The sequence below is a fragment of the Megalobrama amblycephala genome, linkage group LG2, assembly GCF_018812025.1.
Source record: "Megalobrama amblycephala isolate DHTTF-2021 linkage group LG2, ASM1881202v1, whole genome shotgun sequence".
Classification (NCBI taxonomy): Eukaryota; Metazoa; Chordata; class Actinopteri; order Cypriniformes; family Xenocyprididae; genus Megalobrama; species Megalobrama amblycephala.
This window is the reverse complement of record NC_063045.1, coordinates 36,485,807-36,512,656: the sequence shown is the minus strand read 5'-3', so window position 1 is coordinate 36,512,656 and position 26,850 is coordinate 36,485,807. Positions and strand designations below refer to the sequence as shown.

Sequence of the window (26,850 nt, the reverse complement as noted above, 5' to 3'; positions counted from 1 at the left end):
CTGTTATTTATCATCTTCTGCCCCCTTATTTCTTTCTTTCTCACATTCATACATATCTTCTCGGCGCTTTCCATAAATATGGTATACTTTGGTGTCCAATATTTGTAAAGCATTATATGTTGAATATATATTTAGTTCATTTTGGAACAGAGTTTGCATTTATCGCACAATTTACCCAATTACACAAAACATAAAAAAAACTTTAAAAATACACTTTAAAAGCAACACAATTTGAACTCTTTCTACAACATGACTGGAAGTCAAGTAAATAATTTCATTCCATTTTCTCAAATTTTTCACAAACCATAGTGTTGAAAATGACTAAATAAATATGTTTCTGTAATTTATAAGAAATATAATTTTCTATTAACATCTGGTCCCAGACTAGCTTACCCATACTGGGTTTGTAGTATATTCATAATATATATTTTGTAGTGTATATATTGTCCATTTGTGTGCCCATGGGCGTGCTGGTCTGAAAACGAGGTGTGTTCAGGTTCAGGTTGCTATTTTGAGGCAACAGAAATAGACCAACTGAAACCTGGTCTAAAGTCAATGGTGCAATATTTGTTTTGTTATTTAAAGAGCGTATTAGTAATATGTGCCTATATGCGGGTGCACAACACACGTACACTCTGCTTATTACACACACAGGGACGTGCAGCAGCACACAAACATACCAAATATTTAAAATAAAAGGATTACAATGTAAAAAATTATTATTGTGTGCATAAAGAAAAAAATACTTTGGTGGAATCCAGCTTTTCCTGTAGATGGTCTGCTCGTTCGCGAGGTTAAAGGGTTAGTTCACCCAAAAATGAAAATTCTGTCATTTATTACTCACCCTCATGCCGTTCCACACCCGTAAGACCTTCGTTCATCTTCAGAACACAAATTAAGATATTTTAGTTGAAATCCGATGGCTCCGTGAGGCCTGCATGGGGAGCAATGACACTTCCTCTCTCAAGATCCATAAAGGTACTAAAAGCACATCTAAATCGGTTCATGTGAGTACAGTGGTTCAATATTAATATTACAAAGCGATGAGAATATTTTTGGTGCGCCATAAAGAAACAAAATAACGACTTATTTAGTGATGGCCGATTTCAAAACAGTGCGTCATGAAGCATCGGAGCATAAATGAATCAGTGTATCGAATCATGATTCAGATTGCATGTCAAACTGCCAACGGCTGAAATCACGTGACTTTGGCGCTCTGAACAGCAGATTCGATACACTGATTCATTTGTGCTCTGATGCTTCATGAAGCAGTGTTTTGAAATCGGCCATCACTAAATAAGTCGTTGTTTTTTTTTTTTTTTTTGGCGCACCAAAAATATTCTCGTCGCTTTATAATATTAATATTGAACCACTGTACTCACATGAACTGATTTAAATATGTTTTTAGTACCTTTATGGATCTTGAGAGAGGAAATGTCATTGCCCCCTATGCAGGCCTCACTGAGCCATCAGATTTCAAAAAAAATATCTTAATTTGTGTTCTGAAGATTAACAAAGGTCTTACGGGTTTGGAACGACTTGAGGGTGAGTAATAAATGACAGAATTTTCATTTTTTGGTGAACTAACCCTTTAATCCTCACTAGAGAAGCGTTCAGCTTTTCTGCTTGCAAATTCCACCATTTAAACAGCGAATTCGCCATGGCTTGATCGCAACTGGCTTTTAAAGGGGATAGATGATAAGACTCTGACTTTGACTCTACGTTACTCCCAAAAACACCCATTACTCATTAAGAGAATAGGGACAACCCTTTTAGACGATGCACCTGGTGCACCGACCATTTTTCCGTTCCTTAAACTAGCAAAAGTGGATTCGGACACGCCATAAGTGCACTTGCAACATGCGCTTTAGACCATGTGCTTAGATCGTTAAAATAGGGCCCTTTGAAATAGCAAAAAAACTTTTTAATATCTAGAGGGCGGCGCAGGCTGACAGGTCATTTACATGCAATCACATCATTACCGGTGCAATCTGATTGGCCTCTGCTGATCCTGCAGTCAATGAGATTGCTCGCTCATCATTCAAAGAGTCTGTTTCAGTGTTCACTGTAGGCTACTCCTGCAGCAGAGTTCCTCTGAAACCCTCTCCCTCCCCCAGCTCCACCTGCGTAGATCTGCTTTAGAATTAATGTATGTCTATTTATGCAGCAGCAGCATCTTACATGCTCACAGCAGTGTGTATCTATTAGTGGTAGCAAGAACATGCAGTCACAGCAGCAGCAATAATCAACAGCAGCAGAGTATCAGTTCTAGTCTGCCAAGACCAAATATGTTAACATTGCCATATTCATTAACATGCCAAAACTACTTTGAGAGTTTTCATGTTTTAAATGGTTTTGGGTCCTATTTTTACCCTATTTGTGAAAAGTTTCTTCAGTCCATTTCCTCTACATCTTTCAGATTTTCTGAGTCATTTTTCTCCACCCTCTACAGCCTGTTTTACATATAATTTCTGTTTTTTTTTCAATTAGTGCCTCCGAGCAGTGTTTAAAGAGTCTTATATTAAGCAGTGAGGGAACACTTTGACCTCATTCTCGTTTCAGAGGCAGGAGAGGACAAACAAGGGGATTGCGGGTTACGATCACATACAGAATGAGCTCAATGCCAGCAGACCCATCAAACTAATTTGTTGTGGCATGTACATGGTAGCACAGCATATAGATGGCTCTCAACACAAAAACAGCTTTTAGTTTTTTCGTGTCGTCTTTTGTTGCTCGGTCATAATAGAAGTTATTTAAATTTATATCATTTTCATGTTTATGTGCCGTGTAAAAAAGCGTTAAGAAAATCCCATAACTACTGTTCAAAAGATTATGCTCACCAAGGCTGCATTTATTTGATCAAAAATACAATAAAATCAGTATTATAATGAAATATTATTACAATTGTATGTAACCGTTTTCTGTTTCAATATATTTTTACAGTGTAATTTGTACAGTGAACGGTAGTGTATTTATATGATAATTTATGTTTTTTTGTTTTTTTTTTCTCAGAATTATACAGAGTTGAGAAACATGAGCTCCAGAGTAGGAAAACTAGGTTTGAATGTGACACGGGCATTATGCCCATTCCATGCTTCTCCTCCATACTTTTGTTATCAAAAAATGGTAAGAAGGCCTAAAAAATGTTAAAAACAAAAAAATGTCTCTTCCCATTCAAGGTTTTTTTTCCCCCTCCTTCAGGGATTAAACTAAATCTGAACCTCTAGTCTACCATAAACCATCACAGTTCACCATGTCACTCTTTAGAACAGAAGCATCCCTGAAGTCTAACCATGCGTTTATTGTGCATTAGACATACAAATATCATGTTCAGGATCTTTTTGAAACACTTGACACACTTCTATCAGAATGTGGCTACTTCAGATCAGGAATTTCATGCTAGCACTGCAGCCCTTGTGTGTTGCGATCACAGTGCCCCGTAGGGTGAGTTAGTCTTGTCGAAATCTGCAACAGTGTCTTCATACATGCTTCTCTTAAGGCCCAGGCTCTTTTCCGTCTTTCATATTTTTTCCCACTGAGCTCATTGCAATGCATTCTGGGATTTATAATGTTCCCAATTATGCTACTTGTTTTTTGAAACATACTTTTATGATGCCCACTCTACCCACAGTGTTTCGCAGTTTTTGTTGCAGTAATGCAAAATATTTGGATTTGGCATCACACTAATAGTATCTCAGTTTTGAATAATGATTGGGTTTTAAAGTGCCCCTATTATGCTATTTTAAACATTCCTAATATTGTTTTGGAGGTCTCCTACAATAGGTTTACATGCATCCAAGTCAAAAAACACTTTAATTTTCTCACAATATACATTGCAGCATCACCTCATTTCTCAAAGAGTCTGAACTGCTTGATAAAGGATTCAGTCTTTCTAAACACCTCTTCCTCTACTCTGATTGGTCAGATAGCCCAGTCTGTTGTGATTGGTCTACTGCTTACAGTGCATATTGGAAACAAAACACCTATTACCATATCTGAATTTCAGCTCCGGATCTTCCTCAGCACTTGATACACAGTGGTACGAATCAAAATGTACAAATCAATATGTATCAATGGTGTTGGTTTTACCTTATCAATTCAAGCCCGAGTCCTCATCCTTTAGAAGTGCAAAGTAGATTTGCATGGCTGAAAACAGCGTCTTCTTGACATGTCAACAACACAATTTAAGCTCTTTCAGGCCTCAGCAGTGTTTGAGGGACAAAGTAGAAATTGTTCGAGGGCAGCCAATGAAGATAATAGGCTGGCATTATGTAATATTATTATAAACCTACGTAGGTTTATTATGGAAGTGCGACTTGAATTGCTTGTTTCGGCAGTTCAGAACTGATTCTTTCTTTTAGGAGACAATAACTTTATTTGTTGTGCACTTTGATTTTTAAAGGTGCCCTAGAATGTTTTTTCACAAGATATAATATAAGTCTAAGATGTCCCCTGAATGTGTCTGTGAAGTTTCAGCTCAAAATACCCCATAGATTTTTTTAAATTAATTTTTTTAACTGCCTATTTTGGGGCATCATTAAATATGCCCCAATTCAGGCTGCGGCCCCTATAAATCCTCGCGCTTCCCGCCCCTGAGCTCGCGACTATAAAACAGTGCATAAACAAAGTTCACACAGCTAATATAACCCTCAAATGGATCTTTACAAAATGTTCGTCATGCATACTGCATGCATACATCGAATCATGTGAGTATAGTATTTATTTGGATGTTTACATTTGATTCTGAATGAGTTCGAGGCTGTGCTCCGTGGCTAAATCTAACATTACACACTGTTGGATAGATTTACAAAGAATGAAGATGTGTTTGTGCATTATACAGACTGCAAGTGTTTAAAAATGAAAATAGCGACGTGACTCTGATCTCCGTGAATATAGTAATAAACGATAGTAACTTTAACCACATTTAACAGTACATTAGCAACATGCTAACGAAACATTTAAGAAAGACAATTTACAAATATCACTAAAAATATCATGGATCATGTCAGTTATTATTGCTCCATCTGCCATTTTTCGCTATTGTCCTTGCTTGCTTACCTAGTCTGATGATTCAGCTGTGCACAGATCCAGATGTTAATACTGGCTGCCCTTGTGTAATGCCTTGATCATGAGCTGGCATATGCAAATATTGGGGGCGTACATATTAATGATCCCGACTGTTACGTAACAGTCGGTGTTATGTTGAGATTCGCCTGTTCTTCAGAGGTCTTTTAAACAAATGAGATTTACATAAGAAGGAGGAAACAATGGTGTTTGAGACTCACTGTATGTCATTTCCATGTACTGAACTCTTGTTATTTAACTATGCCAAGGTAAATTCAATTTTCAATTCTAGGGCACCTTTAAAACTTTGTAGACCTTTTATATTCATAAACAGCAATAGTACACACTGCATGAAAGGTCATATCCAAAAAGCATAATGGGTTATTTAATGAGAACGAGCTTTGGAAATGTAATATTTAAATATATAGTATTTATATTTGTTCTCCTCTGTTTTCTTTCTCAGTTTTCAGTCAATGTTCCTATTCAGCTGGTACAGCTGGAGATTGTCCAGCTGAGTGCTGACCTCAGTGTGTGTTTGTTTCTGTTACTGTGCATGTCTACAGAGAGGTGTGTGTGAAGCAAGATGGGCGGGTGCACCTTACTGTGGTTTACTTTGGAAGGGACCAGATGAATGAGGTCAAAGGAACCTTGGAGAACACATCGAGGTATGGCGTGTTAATATACTACATGTGTGTGCGGAAGTGTGTGTCTACACAAAGGAGCAGATAAGGCTGAGAAATACAGTTAAACAAAAAAGGAACCAGAGGGTGTCATAAGTTCCTTCCAGTATGAATCCCCAATGCATTATGGGTATTGTCTGAACTGTAGGTCTTCAAACTGATCAAATGAACACACTCAGCTTCTGCTAACAGAAAGTCTGCATAGACAGAAACCAATGTTAACCAACATAAATAATTCCTTTAATTTATAGATCAAGCTAGACTTAAAATGCCCATCTTCATGAATATATTAAAATGCTGAACGAGTTGTATTAATAAAAGATGATGATGATGATGATGATGATATACTGAGTAATAATCAAATGCACAGAGTCAGCTTGAATTTTTTTATGAGATATATGCATACATTTTTGAGTGGTGTTAAATATATGTTATATAATATATATTGATATTAGATAATAACTTTAAAATATATATTGTAATAAATATATAAATAAAGACATGTAAAATAAATATATGACATTATTATGTAATATATAGTATATATTTAACAATACAAAAGCAAGTATAATATAGCTTTTATACAGTACAATAATTTCATAAACAGGCAAGTAATAACTCTTCTTGGTCAATCAAAATATATTATATTATAAAGTGCTGTCAATTGATTAACTAATAAATCACACATTTTTATTATATTATTACAATTTAATTTTTTAAATTAAAATTTAGATTAAGTAAATATTATTTATAATAACTAATAATAATAATAATAATAACTTAATAATAGAAAAATATATATAGAAGTTATAAAATGTATTTATGACTAATTGCACTGGCACACAGACAGAGTAGAGCTCTGTAATCATGAGAGCGCACCTGGGGTTTGCTGTGCTCTCATGACTACAGATTGGAGGTCAGTGAATCTGCACTGTTAGACTGCAGTGACTCTGACCTCCATCCAGTGTGAAAATAACAGGTCACTTCAGATGCTGCTCGGAGGCAGATGAAATCAACGGAGCAGTAGATTGCCTGGAATTCAGCCAGAGTCATGCTGGAAACCTCCCTGCATTGCAGCGGATAAGATATCTCTCAATTCACAGGAAGAAAATGGCTTTTCTCTTTATGCAGAAGCATTGAAATGCGACTGGACACATTGGTTTTCAGATCTATCTTTTTTCACCAGGTTGTTCCCACACGCAGGGACACTTTTGAAGTGTGTTAGATAACTGGGAAAGCAATCATGGCCTTGTACCTTTCAGGATAGGGGAGGGCCAATAATCAGCACAGCTCTTGTTCGTTCTGTGGGAATTCATTGGCTTCTCTCTAGTCCAGAAATCAAGGGAGCTTAATTCGTTCTGTACTTGTGGATTCTCCACAATTTCCTTATTATTTATTCCAGTTCTCTTCCAGACATCTATAGCTAATTATTTATCTTCATTTCAAGGAATATTCCTTAAAGGATTAGTTCACTTTCAAATGAAAATCACCCCAAGATTTACTCACCCTCAAGCCATCCAAGGAGAATATGAGTTTCTTCTTTCTGACAAACACAATCGGATATATATATATATATATATATATATATCAATAAATATCCTGACGCATCCAAGCTTTATAATGGCAGTGAGTGATACCAACGAGTATGAGCTGAAGAAAGTGCTTCCATCCACATCCATCTATCATAAACGTATTCCACACGGCTCCGGGGGGTGATAAAGTCCTTCTGAAGGGAAGCGATGTTTTTGTGTAAAAAAAAAAAAAATCCATATTTAACAAGTTATAAAGTACAATATCTAGCCTTCTGTATTCAACTTACGAAGAATGTGTACGAAGAAAACTCTTGCAGTTCACAAAGCTTATGCTACGTCCTACACATTCCCTATTCAATTTACGGAAAAAGAATAACTGACGCGACGCCAGTTTACACTTTCTTTGTGAGTTGAATAAGATATTTTACTTCATAACTTGGTAAATATGGATATTTTTCTTACACAAACGCATTGCTTCGCTTCAGAAGGTCTTTATTAAAACCCCGGAGCCATGTGGAGTACATGTTTATGATGTATGGATGTGGATGGAAGCACTTATACTAGTTGATAACGCTCACTGCCATTATAAAGCTCGGATGCATCAGGATATTTATTATTAATATATCTCAGATTGTGTTCATAAGAAAGAAGAAAGTTTTATACACCTAAGATGGCTTGAGGGTGAGTAAATTTGAAAGTGAACTAATCCTTTAAATACAAGTTAAGTTCTATTGACAGTATTCCATAATTACCAGAGAAAATCATTTTAATCTGTCGTTAGTTGATTTTTTTCAGAATAATTCAAGTGCTTTAACAAAAATAAAAACTTCACATACACTCAAATAATTCGGTGTAGAAAATTGCAAGTAAATTTCAATTAATTACAATGAAATGGCAAGTAACACATAGAAAGGCTGAAGTAGAATGTTCTTGTAAAATGTATAATCTTTGTTTTATTTACATCTTCAAAAATGTTTTTACAGTGTAGCCATCCATTGTAAGTACATTATTGTAAACACAATTTTTGCTGTTCTGTGGTAGTAAACGTTTTTCCACAAATTCTGTCACTTCTCATTGTGTGTTAACCATACTGAGTATTTCTACTGCTACTTGCCATAATGATTTTGATGAGCTGCACAACTAGCCATAGCCGTTGAACATCTTGAACATCAACTTCAGTGTGCTGGTTAAAAATTAAATGTCATTTTATTTTGCTGCCTACTAAGTTTCTAGCTGATAAAAATTAGCATTCTGAGGGAGAAAGCATTTGTAAATGTATTGCTGCAGTAGATAATGCATCATATCATAAACAAGATGAATGACTATAAATCCATGAATCAAACCCACTTGGAATGCCCACAAGATTTGACACAATTTTCCACACATCATTTTTGTGATTTATGTCCCTGTATGTAGGCAGAGAAAAATCATTGAGAAGAGGAAAATTGCTCACAGTTGCTATTAACTTCATTTTGCACTACAGTATCTGACAGTTGCTGCAACTTTGTGCTGCATTGGCTGACTGATCATTTACATAAAGTTGAGCTTGAGTTTGTCACATAGCTGAAAAATCCCACATCATCAAAGGTCACTTTCATTTTTGTCACCTTGAATCACCAACACTAACAACAGGTTGTGAATGTCTCTTCTACACTACAAACAAGCAAAATGTGCAGTTGTATTGCAAGGAGTTATTTCTAGCTTTAGCAATTAGCCCTTGCATGAATGTGCTGTAACTACTGTAGTATTTACATTTATGTATTTGGCAGAACTTTTTCCAAAATGAATTAAAGTGCATTTATCATAGTCTATGCATTATGGCATTGCACCATTCTCAAACAGGAACACCAAGATCAACTTTGTGTGAGCAAAACATGATTCTTCCTTGACAATCATTTAAAATTAGAAGCATCTAAACCCTTTTTAAAGTGTTTCAGTAAAACATACTTCTTTCCTAAGTTATTTATCCTACTGTTAGTAATGTGCTCATCGCACAAAAAACATCCTCAAAACTTTTTCCCATAAAGTGTGAAATCCTTTCAGCTCTTTAACCAATAAACTTTGCCAACATTCCTTTTATGTTCAACACACTTAAAAGTAAAACTGTAGAAGTCTTCTGTTGGCCTGAGAGGTTGACATAAGAAGCCGTGAAACAGCAGAAAGCAGGAGAAATTATGATGATAAAAAATTAGTTTATTATACCACAGAAAAAGAAATGGAAAATTACAATGGAATCTTGTTTCCTCCATGGAATAAAAAGTAAAAAAGATAATTGTGACTTTTCATCTCACAATTCTAACTTTTTTTTCTAGCAATTCTGATTTTATATCTTACAATTTTGATAAAAAGTCACAATTACCTTTTATACATTTTTTTTTTATTCTGTGGCAGAAACAAGCTTCCATAAATTGCAGCTTTACAGCATTGTCCAGTGACGTTAAAAACCTTGAGATGGAGACATTCTCTTATATAACTCTTGAAGATAAAAATATCTTGAAACCACACAATCTTAAGATTAAACAACAATAACAAGCATGGCAAGAGTAAAAAAATTAAAAAATAGTAAAAAAAAAAAAATAATAATAATAAAAACGACATGAATAAATGATTAAAAAACTAAAAAAATAAGCAATATGTTTGCTCTCTTGAAGCTACACACACACACATTGCTGTTAAGAATCCTTCGATCCTTCACCGCTAAGACCATCAGTGTAAGTCCTCAAAGAAATAGGTATATGTGATATCCGTATCTGCCAGGCAAAGTGAATCAATACACATGAATAATTTGTGTTCATTTGAGAAGGGGAAGAGAGGAGAGTGTCAGTGTAAGTAACACTGCATTATACAAACCTGGTTCATGTTAATATTGCTGATGACATTGCATAATTTTATAGTCCAAGTACTCATTATGATATAACCTCCATTAAACATCTGAAACATCACCGTCAGACATGCTAGTTAATTTAGATTTGGGGACAAATTTGTCTCCAGAATTTAGCTAAAAACTAGGCTAATATAATATAATATAAAATAATGTAACATAATATAATATTTTTTATTAGATTTAGCTAAATCCAAATTTGTTCCCAAACTACAAACCTGATTCCAAAAAAGTTGGGACACTGTACAAATTGTGAATAAAAACAGAATGCAATGATGTGGAAGTTTCAAATTTCAGTATTTTATTCAGAATACAACATAGATGACATATCAAATGTTTAAACTGAGAAAATGTGTCATTTTAAGGGAAAAATAATTTGATTTTACATTTCTTGGCATCAACACATCTCAAAAAAGTTGGGACAAGGCCATGTTTACCACTGTGTGGCATCCCCTCTTCTTTTTATAACAGTCTGCAAACGCCTGGGGACTGAGGAGACAAGTTGCTCAAGTTTAGGAATAGGAATGTTGTCTCATTCTTGTCTAATACAGGCTTCTAGTTGCTCAACTGTCTTAGGTCTTCTTTGTCGCATCTTCCTCTTTATGATGCGGCAAATGTTTTCTATGGGTGAAAGATCTGGACTGCAGGCTGGCCATTTCAGTACCCGGATCCTTCTTCTACGCAGCCATGATGTTGTAATTGATGCAGTATGTGGTCTGGCATTGTCATGTTGGAAAATGCAAGGTCTTCCCTGAAAGAGACAATGTCTGGATGGGAGCATATGTTGTTCTAGAACTTGGATATACTTTTCAGCATTGATGGTGCCTTTCCAGATGTATAAGCTGCCCATGCCACACGCACTCATGCAACCCCATACCATCAGAGATACAGGCTTCTGAACTGAGCGCTGATAAAAACTTGGGTTGTCCTTGTCCTCTTTAGTCCGGATGACATGGCGTCCCAGTTTTCCAAAAAGAACTTCAAATTTTGATTCGTCTGACCACAGAACAGTTTTCCACTTTGCCACAGTCCATTTTAAATGAGCCTTGGCCCAGAGAAAACGCCTGCGCTTCTGGATCATGTTTAGATATAGCTTCTTTTTTGGAATGTGTAGCTCTCATGAAATCCAAAATGAGCCAATATTTGGCATGACATTTCAAATTGTCTCACTTTCAACATTTGATATGTTATCTATATTCTATTGTGAATAAAATATAAGTTTATGAGACTTGTAAATTATTGCATTCCTTTTTTATTCACAATTTGTACAGTGTCCCAACTTTTTTGGAATCGGGTTTGTAACACACACACACACACATATATATATATATATATATACATACACTATATTGCCAAAAGTATTGGGACACCCCTCCAAATCATTGAATTCAGGCGTTCCAATCACTTCCATGGCCACAGGTGTATAAAATCAAGCACCTAGACATGCAGACTGCTTCTACAAACATTTGTGAAAGAATGGGTTGCTCTCAGGAGCTCAGTGAATTCAAGAATGGTACCATGATAGGTCCATTCGTGAAATTTCCTCGCTATTAAATATTCCACAGTCAACTGTAAGTGGTATTATAACAAAGTAGAAGCAATTGGGAACAACAGCAACTCAGCCACAAAGTGGTAGGCCACGTAAAATCACAGAATGGGGTCAGCGCATGCTGAGGTGCACAGTGTGCAGAAGTCACCAACTTTCAACAGCTACAGACCTCCAAACTTCTTGTGGCCTTCAGATTAGCTCAAGAACAGTGTGTAGAGAGCTTCAAGGAATGGGTTTCTATGGCTGAGCAGCTGCATCCAAGCCTTACATCACCAAGTGCAATGCAAAGCGTCAGATGCAGTGGTGTAAAGCACGCCGCCACTGGACTCTAGAGCAGTGGAGACGTGTTCTCTGGAGTGACGAATCACACTTCTCTGTCTGGCAATCCGATGGACGAGTCCAGGTTTGGCGGTTGCCGGAGAACGGTCCTTGCCTGACTGCATTGTGCCTAGTGTAACGTTTGGTGGAGGGGGGGATTATAGTGTGGGGTTGTTTTTCAGGGCTTGGGCTTGAACCCTTAGTTCCAGTGAAAGGAACTCTTAATGCTTCAGCATACCAAGACATTTTGGACAATTTCATGCTCCCAACTTTGTGGAAACGGTTTGGGGATGGCCCCCTTCCTGTTCCAACATGACTGCGTATCAGTGCACAAAGCAAGGTCCATAAAGACATGGATGAGCAAGTTTGGTGTGGAGGAACTTGACTGGCCTGCACAGAGTCCTGACCTCAACCCGATAGAACACCTTTGGGATGAATTAGAGCGGAGACTGCGAGCCAGGCCTTCTCCCCAACATCACTGCCTGACCTCACAAATGCGCTTCTAGAAGAATGGTCAAAAATTCCCATAAAAACACTCCTAAACCTTGTGGAAAGCCTTCCCAGAAGAGTTGAGGCTGTTATAGCTGCAAAGGGTGGGCCAACTCCATATTAAACCCTACGGATTAAGAAGGGGATGTCATTAAAGTTCCTGTGCACGTAAAGGCAGGTGTCCCAAAACTTTTGGCAATATAGTGTGTATATATATATATAATACGTTTTCTAGATTTGCAAAACTGGGGTTAGGGTTTAGTTTATTCTTTAGTGATTATAATTAGTCTTATGAAAAACAATATAGATCTATATTATGCCCTCATTAGTTCAACTAAGTGAGCATGTGTATGTTAATGTGGGATTTTGCATGCTGTCCCAAAGCTGAAGTGAAAGGAAAAATAAAATAATAAAAATATCCTAGACCACCTTTGAAAACAAGTCTGTATCATACAGAGAAATATTTGGAGTGTTTGTGTTTGGGTTTTTTTTTGGCTGATGGCGAATTGAATATCACATGCATGCATGCTGAAACGCCCCAGGCTCTATTCCAAATCTGTTCCGCTAATGTGACTTAAATCAAATCTTGTTTGCCTGCTATTTGTAACTGCTCTAAATCTTCACGACTAGTGGCTCTTGAACGGTTATGCTAACAATGACTGGTTTTGAAGGTATTTATTCAGTGTGACTCCCATGGGTTGCAGCAATGTTTTCGTGGGTTATGAATCTCGGTCAGAGAAAGTAGGTGCTTTTTTTATTTCAGTCAGACATGCTGGCCTATATTTTGTATTGGGCCAACAAGAGCAGCGGGCAGCCACATGTGACAGGTGCTTTACAAGCATTTTTCTAGTGTCTGAATGCTTGTGGCTGTTATGAATACCATCTTTTCTGTATCCTTATTAAAACTTATGTTCGCATGATATCCATATACTGCCACTAAACCAAAGTTTGGGGTTGGAATAAATGTGTTTATACAATATACAATATTGTATATACAATATACAATAATATTGTAAAATATTATTACAGTTTAAAATGACTGTTTTCTGTTTTTATTCCAGAGGCAAAGCTGAATTTTCAGCATCATTACTCCAGTGTTCAATGTCACATGATCCTTCAGAAATCATTACTAACACTTTACTTAAAGCCTTTATGTAAAATGCATTATAAAGGTATTCATAATGTACACTATAATGCATTAAATCTATAATATATGCAGATTCCTTGTTACATCTGAAATTGAGTGTTTGTCATGTGCTTTGATGCATTATAATTTCTAAAGGCGTAGAATGAATAGATGAGTGCTCTAATGCATTATAACTGTGGTTACATTTAGTCACAAGACAAAACTATGCATTAAAAGGCATAATTAATGCATTAAAATACTTTTATAATGCATTTTATATATATATATATATATATATATATATATATATATATATATATATATATAATATAATATATGCTTTAAATAAAGTGTTACCAAATCATTAACTCAAAAACAATTGTTAAAAAAACAACATAATTTCTTTCTCAGGCCAAAGATCAAAGACTGTAGATATGGATTATCTCTCCATTACAGTGGAGTGGATGATACTGTGGTGCTGCATTGTTAGTGATTCAGTAATATAAAGGAAGTAGCTCTTCCTGTTCCTGCTAAAACAGCTGTATGGTTTTAATAGCAGGTATTATCTGCACTGTGTGTGGTAGCATTGAGCTTTTATACATCAGCTTGGCTCAAGCCCAGCACATTACACTTTAATCATATTGTGTGTGTGTGTGTGTTTGTGTCTATGCGGCTGATTGTATTCATAGTCACATAGACTGCCTCAACCATGCTTATTATTCCCTCTATCCATGAGAACTGATGCGGGTCACGCTGTAAAATCTGCACCCGCCATCAATCACAGCACATCTTTCACTCCCGTCACAATCTACTTAATTTTTCCCCCAACAGACAGTAAAACATGTATATTTGTGTTGGATTCACATGGTTTTGAAAACTTTGATACCATTAAAGAATTTAATGACTGTCAAAAGATTTTAAATATATTTAAGATAAAAAGCCTTGAGAAGGCAGTATTATGCCATTTTATAAAGTCTTGATTTTGTTTTTGTGTTCTACTAGAATAGGTTTTCATGCTTGAATGTTCAAAAAACACATTATTTTTCACATATTTTACAGTGTTGTAGCACCTCTCTTCCCAGTCTGTCAGTAACTCTCTGTTTAGTTCCTTTCTCTATGAAGGTAAAAAAAAAAAAAAAAAGGTCAAATTATCTAATATTTTAAGAGACATTGATCTTGACACAGTCATGAAGGTCTGCAGATGCTTATGGTATTGTTTCCTGTTGATATGGCATTGTTTCCAGAAAAACAGATGTTGTTTAAGAACAATGTATAATTGTGGCTGTTCTGTTCTTAATGGTTGTCAATGAGAGAATGTTCCAGTGACAGTTATGAGACAGTCTGTGATTTTCTTGTGTCTTATTGCAGGGAGCTGAACTTCCATAACTTCACTCTGATACAGCTGAATGAGGAGTTTTCTCGGGGTCGAGGGCTGGATGTGGGCGCTCGTGCCTGGAAGGGAGGCAACGTCCTGCTCTTCTTCTGTGACGTGGACATCTTCTTCACCGCCGACTTCCTGAACACATGTCGTCTTAATGCCGAGCCCGGTGAGAGAAAAGAGGAACCACTACATATATGCACACTATATATATATATATATATATAATATATATACACACAGTATATACACGGATCAGGCATAACATTATGACCACTGACAGGTGAAGAGAATAACACTGATTATCTATTCATCATGGCACCTGTTACGATGGGATATATTAGGCAGCAAGTGAAAATTTTGTCCTCAAAGTTGATGTGTTAGAAGCAGGAAAAATGGGCAAGTGTAAGGATTTGAGCAAGAGACAAATTGTGATGGCTAGACGAATGGGTCAGAGCATCTCCAAAACTGCAGCTCTTGTGGGGTGTTCCCGGTTTGCAGTGGTCAATATCTATCAAAAGTGGTCCAAGGAAGGAGCAGTGGTGAACCGGCAAGAGGGTCATGGTTCATTGATGCACGCGGGGAGCAAAGGTTGGCCCGTGTAGTCCGATCCAACAGACGAGCTGCTGTAGCTCAAATTGCTCAAGAAGTTAATACTGGTTCTGATAGAAAGGTGTCAGAATACACAGTGCATCACAGTTTGTTGCGTATGGGGCTGCAGAGCCGCAGACCAGTCAGGGTGCCCATGCTGACCCCTGTCTACCACCGAAAGTGCCAACAGTGGACACGTGAGCATCAGAACTGGACCACGGAGCAATGGAAGAAGTGGATCACGTGGATGGCCGGGTGCGTGTGTGTCGCTTACCTGGGGAACACATGGCACCAGGATGCACTATGGGAAGAAGGCAAGCCGGCAGAGGCAGTGTGATGCTTTGGGCAATGTTCTGCTGGGAAACCTTGTGTCCTGCCATCCATGTGGATGTTACTTTGACACGTACCACCTACCTAAGCATTGTTGCAGACCACGTACTCCCTTTCAAGGAAACGGTATTCCCTGGTGGCTGTGGCCTCTTTCAGCAGGATAATGTGCCCTGGAACAAAGCAAAAATGGTTCAGGAATGATTTGAGGAGCACAACAACGAGTTTGAGGTGTTGACTTTGGCCTCCAAAGTCCCCAGATCTCAATCCAATCAAGCATCTGTGGGATGTGCTGAACAAACAAGTCCGATCTATGGAGGCCCCACCTCGCAACTTACAAGACTCAAAGGATCTGCTGATAACATCTTGGTGCCAGATACCACAGCACATCTTCAGGGGTCTAGTGGAGTCCATGCCTCAATGGGTCAGGGCTGTTTTGGCAGCAAAAGGGGGACCAACACAATATTAGGAAGGTGGTCATAATGTTATGCCTGATCGGTGTGTGTGTGTGTGTGTGTGTATATATATATATATATATATATATATATATATATATAATATACAGCAGCCCAAAATGTATTTGGACACTTAAAAATGGCCAACATTGATAATTATAAGAAATGTTTCTTGAGCATCAAATCAGCATATTAGAATGATTTCTGAAGGATCATGTGACACTGAAGACTGGAGTAATGATGCTGAAAATTCAGCTTTGCATCACAGGAATAAATTATTAACCCCAATTATTGACCCCAAACTTTTGACCGGTAGTGTAAATACATTTATATTGTTTCTGAGACTATATAAGAGAGCGGGTGACCATCTAATAAAGTGCTTAAGTGAGGAATATATGCTGTGTTTGTGTCATAGCCAGCTGTGTGATGGGATTGTCTTACTCTGTTTTAGGAAAGAAAGTGTTTTACCCTGTTCTCTTCAGCCAGTACAACCCAGCTGTAATCTACGGCAGCCATGATCACATCCCCCCTGTGGAACAGCAGCTGGTAATGCAACTCATTTCATGAGGAGATTAAAATGCTTCATCAAGTTTGATGTGATTAATTGCCGCATTGTGATGGAACACACAATCATCACGGTCGTTTGGCATTGATATTCTGAGCGTGTAGATAATAAAGAGCTTGATTAAATGTAGTGATAATGCGGAAAGCTGACATGAGGCTACGGGCCAAAATTAAATTTTGCCACACCCACCAATGCTGATTGAATTGAGAAAATCTATTGGCCCAAATATTTCTAACTGGCCATGACTGTATATTTTGCAATATTTATATTAATAAAATTAATTTTTTGCTCTTATTAGAGTGATATTATTTAGCTATTACCATGCATATTAGGGACAAACAGGACAAAACATATACAAGTTAATCTCCGTCTCCCTTAACTGCATGTGTTGCTTTTTTAAAAACATTTAAAAAAATAAATAATAATAATAATAATCAAGAAGACCCTTCATGATTTGTTCCTGATATATTCGTTTTGGTGGCTTAATGCAAGAACAATTGCACATTTGTTTTTGCCACATATCTGGAGGAAAAAATCATAAATAAGCCTCTGATGGGAAATTTTCCACTGAGGAATTTTTTTTTTTTTTTTTTTTTTTTACTGTACTAAAGCATAAAAATACCATAATATGTTTGCAGAGATTTAGGAAACATGTTTGCTTCTTTGAAAAACAACGCTACCACCAGTTGTTCTACTGACTGAAAACTCAAGACTACAATCAAGGCGTTTCAGGGAGTTCAGAAACAGTGCTTAGTCATAGAGAATAATTCCCTTTGGAGTGACTTTGTGCTTTGTAACTTTGCAGAGTTTTTCCATGATCAAACAGCAACATCCCGCCCACTGCCAGTTTACCCAAGTATTTCCACACCCAGGGTTGCCAGTTGGTGGAAAACACGGCGTATTGCAGCCATAAAAGCCAGCAAACGAACTGGGTCAGAGATTGCAGATTCTACCCGAGCTAAAAAGCTTTGTCGTCCATCTAAAAAGATCCATGACCAGAGGCATATTAAAATGCGGATAAACATTGGAGATGCGTTTGAGAGATGGCTTGTCACACTCTATAGTCAATTGCGCTCATTTTTTTTGTGTCCTCAATCTGGCGACTCACATGAGCGTCAAGTCTAAAGAGAGTGGGGGAAACAAGTCTGCAATATTTTGAATTTGAGCTGGAGTACCCATTTCAACCACTAGCTATCAATATTACATACTGCACCTTTAACAATAATAACACTTGTTGAAATTCTTGCGTCACATCACCATAATTCTTTGTGTTTGTTATGTAGTTACTGGCAACTGCTAGTTACTCACCAGATACATTTTTTCACAAATGTAGCACTTGGCAAGTGTTAATATTGGACCGTGAATGAGACATAAGACAGCAAACAGCAGTAGACAACTATAAAGCAGTAATAGTGTTTATACTCATCAGGAATCATTCTTTTACAGATCATTAAGAAAGACACTGGCTTTTGGAGGGACTTTGGCTTTGGAATGACCTGCCAATACAGATCCGATTTCATCAATATAGGTAAACATCATTTTTAAGGTCATTTTGGATGTAAAGAGCACTTGAAACACTTATGTAGAGGCAGTATATAGAAGTAAAATACATGAACTGTCAAACAATAATGCAATCTTTTAGAACAAAACAGGTCCAACCTGTGTGAATCGAGTGGTTCTCATTACTTAACCGATTGCCTGATACAACAAGGGCTGATAGTGCTACTTCAGCAGAGTTTTTAGTATAGTCAGTATATGCATTTCACAGACACATGACCATGGTCATCTCAGCGGACAGACAGCAAAAATCCATTTGCTCCACATGCTCCATTAAGGGAAGTCAATACTTAGTTTCATAAGCACAATCATGTTATACACAACTGTTTAAAAGGAGATTCAGACTGAACACATACAGTATCTCACAGAAGTGAGTACACCCCTCACATTTTTGTAAATATTTTTATTATATGAATGAAATTTTTTTTATTTCGGTTGCATAACATGTGAATGTATAATTTACTTACATAAGCATAAAAATATAAACAGAATCAACCGAAAAGGTGAAGGCTGAAGCCATGGCTTAATACACCAACCCTTATTACAGCATCACATACCCTCCAATTGATATTAGATGTACAATTCCATCATTACAATTTACAATTTTTTTTTACACATTACAATACGCAACTTAAGCTTCCATCTTATAATTCATGTATATTTTGGATTTGAACATTTTTTTAAACTGAAAAATAGTGTTACTTCTCTTAAGTTCGTCGGTTAGACCGTTCCGCAAATCAACCCCTTGAACAGAAATACAATTCTTTTTTACATTTAGTTCTGACCAGTTTTTTTAAACACATCCCTTCCTCTTAAATCATATTTACCTTCCTTAATTTCAAACAAACACAATATATTTGCTGGCATAATTTGTTTTTTAACTTTGTACATGAACAAAGCTGTGTTAAGACTAACTAAGTCGTAAAATTTTAGTGCTTTAAATTTAAGAAATATTAGTTTAGTTGATTCATTAAATGAGGAATAATTAATCCTAATTGCTTTTTTTTTCTTTATCTTTTCATGTGACAACACTGAAGAAATGACACTTTGCTACAGTGTAAAGTAGTGAGTGTACAGCTTGTATAACAGTGTAAATTTGCTGTCCCCTCAAAATAACCCAACACACAGCCATTAATGTCTAAAACGCTAGCCACAAAAGTGAGTACACCCTTAAGTGAAAATGTCCAAACTGGGCCCAATTAGCCATTTTCTCTCCCCGGTATCATGTGACTCGTTAGTGCTACAAGGTCTCAGGTGTGAATGGGGAGCAGGTGAGTTATCCCTCTCACTCTCTCATACTGGTCATTGGAAGTTCAACATGGCACCTCATGGCAAAGAACCCTCTGAGGATCTGAAAAAAAGAATTGTTGCTCTACATAAAGATGGCTTAGGCTATAAGAAGATTGTCAAGACCCTGAAACTGAGCTGCAGCACGGTGGCCAAGACCATACAGCGGTTTAACAAGGACAGTTTCCACTCAAAACAGGCCTCGCCATGGTCCGCCAAAGAAGTTGAGTGCACGTGCTCAGCGTCATATCCAGAGGTTGTGTTTGGGAAATAGATGTATGAGTGCTGCCAGCATTGCTGCAGAAGTTGAAGGGGTGGGGGGTCAGCCTGTCAGTACTCAGACCATACGCTGCACACTGCTCAAATTGGTCTGCATGTCTGTCATCCCAGAAGGAAGCCTCTTCTAAAGATGATGCACAAAAAAGCCCGCAAACAGTTTGCTGAAGACAAATAGACTAAGGAACCATGTCCTGTGGTCTGATGAGACCAAGATAAACTTATTTGGTTCAGATGGTGTCAAGCGTGTGTGGCGGCAACCAGGTGAGGAGTACAAAGACAAGTGTGCCTTGCCTACAGTCAAGCATGGTGGTAGGAGTGTCATGGTCTGGGGCTGCATGAGTGCTGCCGGCACTGGGGAGCTACAGTTCATTGAGGGAACCATGAATGAGCAGAGCATGATCCCCTCCCTTCGGAGACTGGGCCGCAGGGCATTATTCCAACATGACAACGACCCCAAACACACCTCCAAGATGACCACTGCCTCGCTAAAGAAGCTGAGGGTAAAGGTGATGGACTGGCCAAGCATGTGTCCAGACCTAAACCCTATTGAGCATCTGTGGGGCATCCTCAAACGGAAAGTGGAGGAGCACAAGGTCTCTAACATCCACCAGGTCCGTGATGTTGTCATGGAGGAGTGGAAGAGGACTTCAGTGGCAACCTTGTGAAGCTCTGGTGAACTCCATGCCCAAGAGGGTTAAGGCAGTGCTGGAAAATAATGGTGGCCACACAAAATATTGACACTTTGGGCCCAATTTGGACATTTTCACTTAGGGGTGTACCCACTTTTGTGGCCAGCGTTTTAGACATTAATGGCTGTGTGTTGAGTTATTTTGAGGAGACAGCATATTTACACTGTTATACAAGCTGTACACTCACTACTTTACATTGTAGCAAAGTGTCATTTCTTCAGTGTTGTCACATGAAAAGATGTAACAAAATATTTACAGGGGTGTGCATTTACATGCTTTCCTACACAATAACACAGGAACAGACAACAAAGCTGTGTGTCCTGAAGGAAGTTCAAACTTCCTTTTAACAACAAGTGTTTATTTAACATATTCTTTCTGCGGATGCATTATTATTGCAGCTGACCACATTAATAATACAGTTCTGTTTAAATTTGTTGTTGCTGCCTTAAATAAATAGGAATAATAGGCTATTTCTGCCCGATTGACAAAACATTCTTAAAAATAAAATTCTTCTTAACTGCCATTTAAAGGATAGCTTACACAACAATGAAAAATCTGTCATCATTTACCTAAATGAAATTCTTTTTTCTGTGGAACTCAAAGGAATTATTTTTATCCATACAACATTGGTCCATGCTTTAGACTAATGGTTAAGTTGTTGTTTCAACATTGAAAAAATATTAAGCAATGTTTAATGCCAAATGGTTATAAAAAGATAAACTAAATATGTATAAATCAACTTTTAAGTTCTGTACAAAAGTACATACTGTATCTGTTTGAAAAGTAAGATGTTTGATATAGCGTCGCAAAATGTAACTGATTAATCCTTTATTCATGATGTTGATTCACCCATGAATAAATGTTTAAATGTTGGATGGGTGGGTATGGATAAAGACCACAGAAGAAAGAACATCATAAACGTTTGTAATGTCAGAACAGTTGGATGAACTGTCCCTTTAAGAAGATTTTTAGGTTACCTGACAACATGCATACTGAATAGACTATAGCTGCTTTTCCACCATTGGGGCAAACCGTGTTCATTTCTTCACTGTTCCATTCTGTGCCAATCCAGCCCAGCCAGTACAGATATGATTTCATTTTCCACTTTAGGGTTGATAACAGAGCTCTTTGGAAAGTAATACAAATGTGTCAGTTCTTTGCCTTGGCAACACAAGAGTTTACAGACGATATGAGATGTAAATAGTGACTGTATTATGGAGGATGATCAGATATTTCTTTTCATTTTATTATTAATTTGTGTTCACGTCACTCAAATAGAGAGCTTAGCCAGCTACAGAGACACTGTTAGCCAGGCAACAGACAGTGACCAATCCTGAGTGCCGACATGACTACACGCATTCACTGTTCAGCACAGTTAGCCAACCGTGCTGAGAATTCCAGGCCAAGAACGGTTTGTAATCTTGCCATGCTGTGCCGTACCAGGCTCAAGTGGAAATATAACTGGAATCGTTCCTTTCCGTTCTTAGAACCGTTTGGCACGATGGTGAAAAAGACTTTGGATTTTAGCATGTTGAGAAGACTGGCATTAAATGCATGAGCTCCACATCTCTAATACTTGAGGGTTCCATTTTTTGCCATTCAAGAAATTTCATAATGTTTCCTAATCTTACAGGGGGTTTCGATGTGGACATCAAAGGCTGGGGCGGCGAGGACGTTCACCTGTACAGGAAGTACCTCCACAGTAATCTACTGGTAGTGCGTGCCCCGTCACGTGGCCTCTTTCACCTGTGGCACGAGAAGCGCTGCGCTGACGAGTTGCCCCCGGACCAGTACAAGATGTGTATGCAGTCCAAAGCCATGAACGAGGCCTCACACGGCCAGCTGGGCATGCTGCTCTTCCGACACGAGATCGAGGCACACCTCCGAAAACAGAAACAGCGAAGTGGAGCCAAAAAAGCTTGATGGAAGTTACCTCTTCTATACATGCTTTTAAAGGGATGGTTCAAGAGTGAAACTTTCTGTCCTCATTAACTCACCCTCATGACATTTGGTGTTCTTTGTTCTGTGGAACCAAAATGTTCTGGTCATTCATTTCACTGCACCATAAAATCACAATAAAAGAGGTCCACATGAAGCCCAAAATGATGTTCAAAGAAACAGCAATGTCCATTTTGAAAGAGAGAGAGAGAGAGAGAGAGAGAGAGAGAGAGAGAGAATTTTTTTTTTTTTTTTTTTTTTAGTTAAATCATTTAATTGAATGATCAGTTTGAATGATCACAAAACAGACTGTGATTTTAACTCTAAAAATGTTATCCTGTTTCTACAGTATGACAGAAGGCTTGGAATATAGCATAAAAATGATTAGGCTGCATGGGTATTGACAGAAATTTCACGATTCGATTCTGATTTGCAGGCTGGCCATTTGATTCAATTCTAATCTTGATTCACAAGCTTGTAATTTGTTTCAGTTTGATTAAGATTCGATTTGTATACAAACATTTTAATTGCACATAATGACGTTTTTTATATTAATAAAATTATAACTTTTAATGATATTTTTTCAAATATAAAAATTTAAACATCCCCGCTGAAGAAACCATCAGAGAAGTTCTAATGGTTTCCACTACAAATACCATTATACAAACATGTTAACCATTAAAACCATTAACAAATGGTTTCCAGTAGCATAGTTGGCAATTTTGCGGTTTTCCTGCAGAACTGGGCTACTTGTAAACTTGTAAAAAAAAAAATTCTCCCCACCTCCCGCGGTTTAAAGGTTTGACATATTGCATAAAAATTAAATGAATGTATATTTTACATTCTACCAATGCTAAAACTGCTAGATTATGAGTTTTGTGAGGGAGGGCCCTTTGAGCTCCTTTATGAAAACAGACTATTTATGATTACTTTTTTAGTGATTTTCAAGTTGAAATTGTGTATTACGCATAACAGTGACTGTAAAATATGTAGGCCTATTTTAAGTATAGGTGTGGCATATGTTGAGTTTTGATATTTGGATAGGGTCATTGGGCTTGTTTCGGGTTATTCTTGATTGGCCTTCGGGCTGGCTTTGTTACACAGACCTGGCAACCCTGTTTTGAGCTATATTCCATTAGGAGAGAGATTTTAACATGTAATCAATAGAAGGCAACAAATTACCAGTAGACACAGAGACCATTACAGTTTCCATTAAAACAATACATTTCCCTTTATAACCATTACAACCATTCCAAATGATGTGAGGGTTTCTGTTGTTTTTGTCAGGAGGGACATGGCTGTTACACTCCACGATGGAGTTCAACATTAAGAAAACAGGTTAATAAAAAAAAAAAAAACAGGTTTAATTGAAAAACAGGTTAATTAAATATATATATATATATATATATATATATATATATATATTTAGTAAAATGCTCCTCTCTTACAGTCCATTTTTCGAGCTGACTATCGAGTTTATGATCACTGAATGACTTTTTTGATATACCATTACTTGATTGTTTACAAGCCGTTTTATTGACATCTTTCCGCGGTGTTTTTGTTCACCCAAAAATGAAAATTTGATGTTTATCTGCTTTCCCCCAGCGCATCCAAGATGTAGGTGACTTTGTTTCTTCAGTAGATCACAAATGATGATTTTTAACTCCAACCGTTGCCGTCTGTCAGTCAAATAATGCGAGTGGATGGGAACTTCTACTATAAGAGTAAATAAAACTTGCTTAGACAAATCCAAATTAAACCCTGCGGCTCGTGACGACACATTGATGTCCTAAGACATGAAACGATCGGTTTGTGTGATAAACCGAACAGTATTTATATCATTTTTTAACTCTAATACACCACTATGTCCAACCGCATTCAGCATTCGCTTAGTGAGGTCTGATCGCGCTCTGACAGCGGCAGTGATGTCTCACTCTCATTGAAGTATATGCGCGAGACATCACTGCCGCTGTCAGAGCGTGATCAGACCTCACTAAGCGAATGCTGAACGCGATTGGACATAGTGGTGTATTAAGAGTTAAAAAATGATATAAATACTGTTTGGTTTCTCGCACAAACTGATCGTTTCGTGTCTTAGGACATCAATGTGTCGTCACGAGCCGCAGGGTTTAATTTGGGTTTTATTTACTCTTATAGTAGAAGTTCCCATCCACTAGCATTATTTGACTGACAGACGGCAACGGTTGGAGTTAAAAATCATCATTTGTGTTCTACTGAAGAAACAAAGTCACCTACATCTTGGATGCGCTGGGGGTAAGCAGATAAACATCAAATTTTCATTTTTGGGTGAACTATCCCTTTAATGACACATGATATATTTCGGTAAGTTGTACAGTTTCTTTCAACATACCTTCTTATGTTCATTCATGTTTATTTTGTGCTATAACTATGAGTAAAGAGGAAGAGAAGATTCACGTGGGCTTCGCGTTGCTGCTTCGCGTTAACTGAGGCATTACAGTGATCTGTCACACATGAAAGAGCGGTATTTTTATTATTATTATTATTATTTGTTTGTCTTAATTGATGGAATAGGAAAGCTGATACTTTGTTTATATCAAAAGGAGCAATGCACAAAGCATATTGCAATTTATTGGAAGTGAGGCGTGCTACAAATATTGTAGTGACATGCATCAACTCTGCATTCATTATAGTAATGACATGGAAAAGAGCAACATGAATGTTCTTCCGAATTTCTCCTTTTGTTTTCCACAGAAGAAAAAGTGATTCGGTTTGGAACAACATGAGGGCGAGTAAATGGTGACAGAATTAATTTATGTTATACATGAGAGGGGAAGGGAAGAAATATAGTACTGCCTTGAAGAGCCGGTTTTAGTAAGACTAACGCACACACATATGCAAACCCAAACAATATAACCGAGAGACGCCACAGGAACAGAGCAAGTAGACAGACATTCCCTAAAGACAAGATCGTCAAGCGTGGGTGTGCAGCAGAGGACCTTCAAGTCTCTTTGGATTGCTACAAAATGATCCACAGTATTATCGCGGTGTCTGTAGTGCACTTCACGTGGTCAGTGAGTTACGATGATAAACTGCTGTCTTTTGGAAAGCGTTCTGTACTATACTAACTGGTACAAATGACATTTAAAAACGACGATTTGTTTCAATTTTTCTTTTTTTCTTTCTCTTTTTTTTAGAATGCAAGTTAATGCGGTTAATGTATTATGTGGGTGCATAACTTTAAATGTGAATCGTTGAGTAAGACGATTAAGGGCCTTAATGCATGTATCTAGACTGTGCTGACAGTTTATATGACGAGCGGTTCGAGGAACTGCAATTCATTTTATGTTACCCTTGATTTATTAATGTTGTGGCGCCACCTAATGGTGAAACTTGACAGTGACCTGATGGTTTTAAAGGGGAACTTTATTATTACATTAAAATGATAACATCACAATTTTATAATTGGTTTTAAAATTGGAAATCAAATTCACATATTGTTGTTGTTTTTTTGTTTTGTTTTTTAAGAGAGAGACCAAGAATTATTATATTTGATTGATATTTTGTATTGAAGGATTCAATGAGTATTATGAGTACTGAATATTAACAGTATTGGTTAGAAAGAGTATTTAATGACTCTTCCAAATACATATCTGTTCACAATTTACAATCTTCAGATTTAGCAGAATGTTATTGAAGTTACAAGTCTTGTCAGGTATTTCAAAGATGTCAGGGTGCAAAGCACTCTGTTTTTCTTTTAGAGTGGAGTAGAATAGCTCAAAATAATTATTTATTGGGGGACATTTTCACCCCAAAACTCAAAGCTTGTCTATTTGTATTCTTTAAATATGTTGTTTTGGGACAAATTCCGTCTCATTTATTGTAAATGAAAAAAAAAAAAAAATAGATTTTATGAGGACAAAGCAGAAAATAAAGCAAAAGAATGTGACAATTTTCATACGTCTTCATTTATTTAGGCTGCTAATAATATTGACTACGAATAAAAATGATTTGTGTATCATTCGTCGCTAGATGGCAGTATTGCAACATAATTTCAGACGGAATGAACATTCTTTAGGCCTACTATTCTCTATTTGTCTCGTCGTGATGATGCATTTTATGATTTTCGAAAATTTGTAACTACACTAAGTATTGACTTAATATGA

The 26,850-nt window shown here is 37.2% G+C and overlaps 1 protein-coding gene across 1 annotated transcript in view; it reads left to right on the top strand.

The window, feature by feature from the left end:
* The window catches only part of csgalnact1a (chondroitin sulfate N-acetylgalactosaminyltransferase 1a), a 39,552-nt gene extending 16,274 nt beyond the window's left edge, over positions 1-23,278 (top strand). The window contains exons 4-8 of the mRNA XM_048173681.1: positions 5,628-5,729; positions 15,008-15,186; positions 16,842-16,936; positions 18,402-18,483; positions 22,401-23,278. Of these exons, the coding sequence (XP_048029638.1) occupies positions 5,628-5,729; positions 15,008-15,186; positions 16,842-16,936; positions 18,402-18,483; positions 22,401-22,690 (748 nt within the window). The 3' untranslated portion in view covers positions 22,691-23,278. The remainder of the gene's footprint in view (positions 1-5,627; positions 5,730-15,007; positions 15,187-16,841; positions 16,937-18,401; positions 18,484-22,400) is intronic.
* Positions 23,279-26,850: the final 3,572 nt, after the last annotated feature.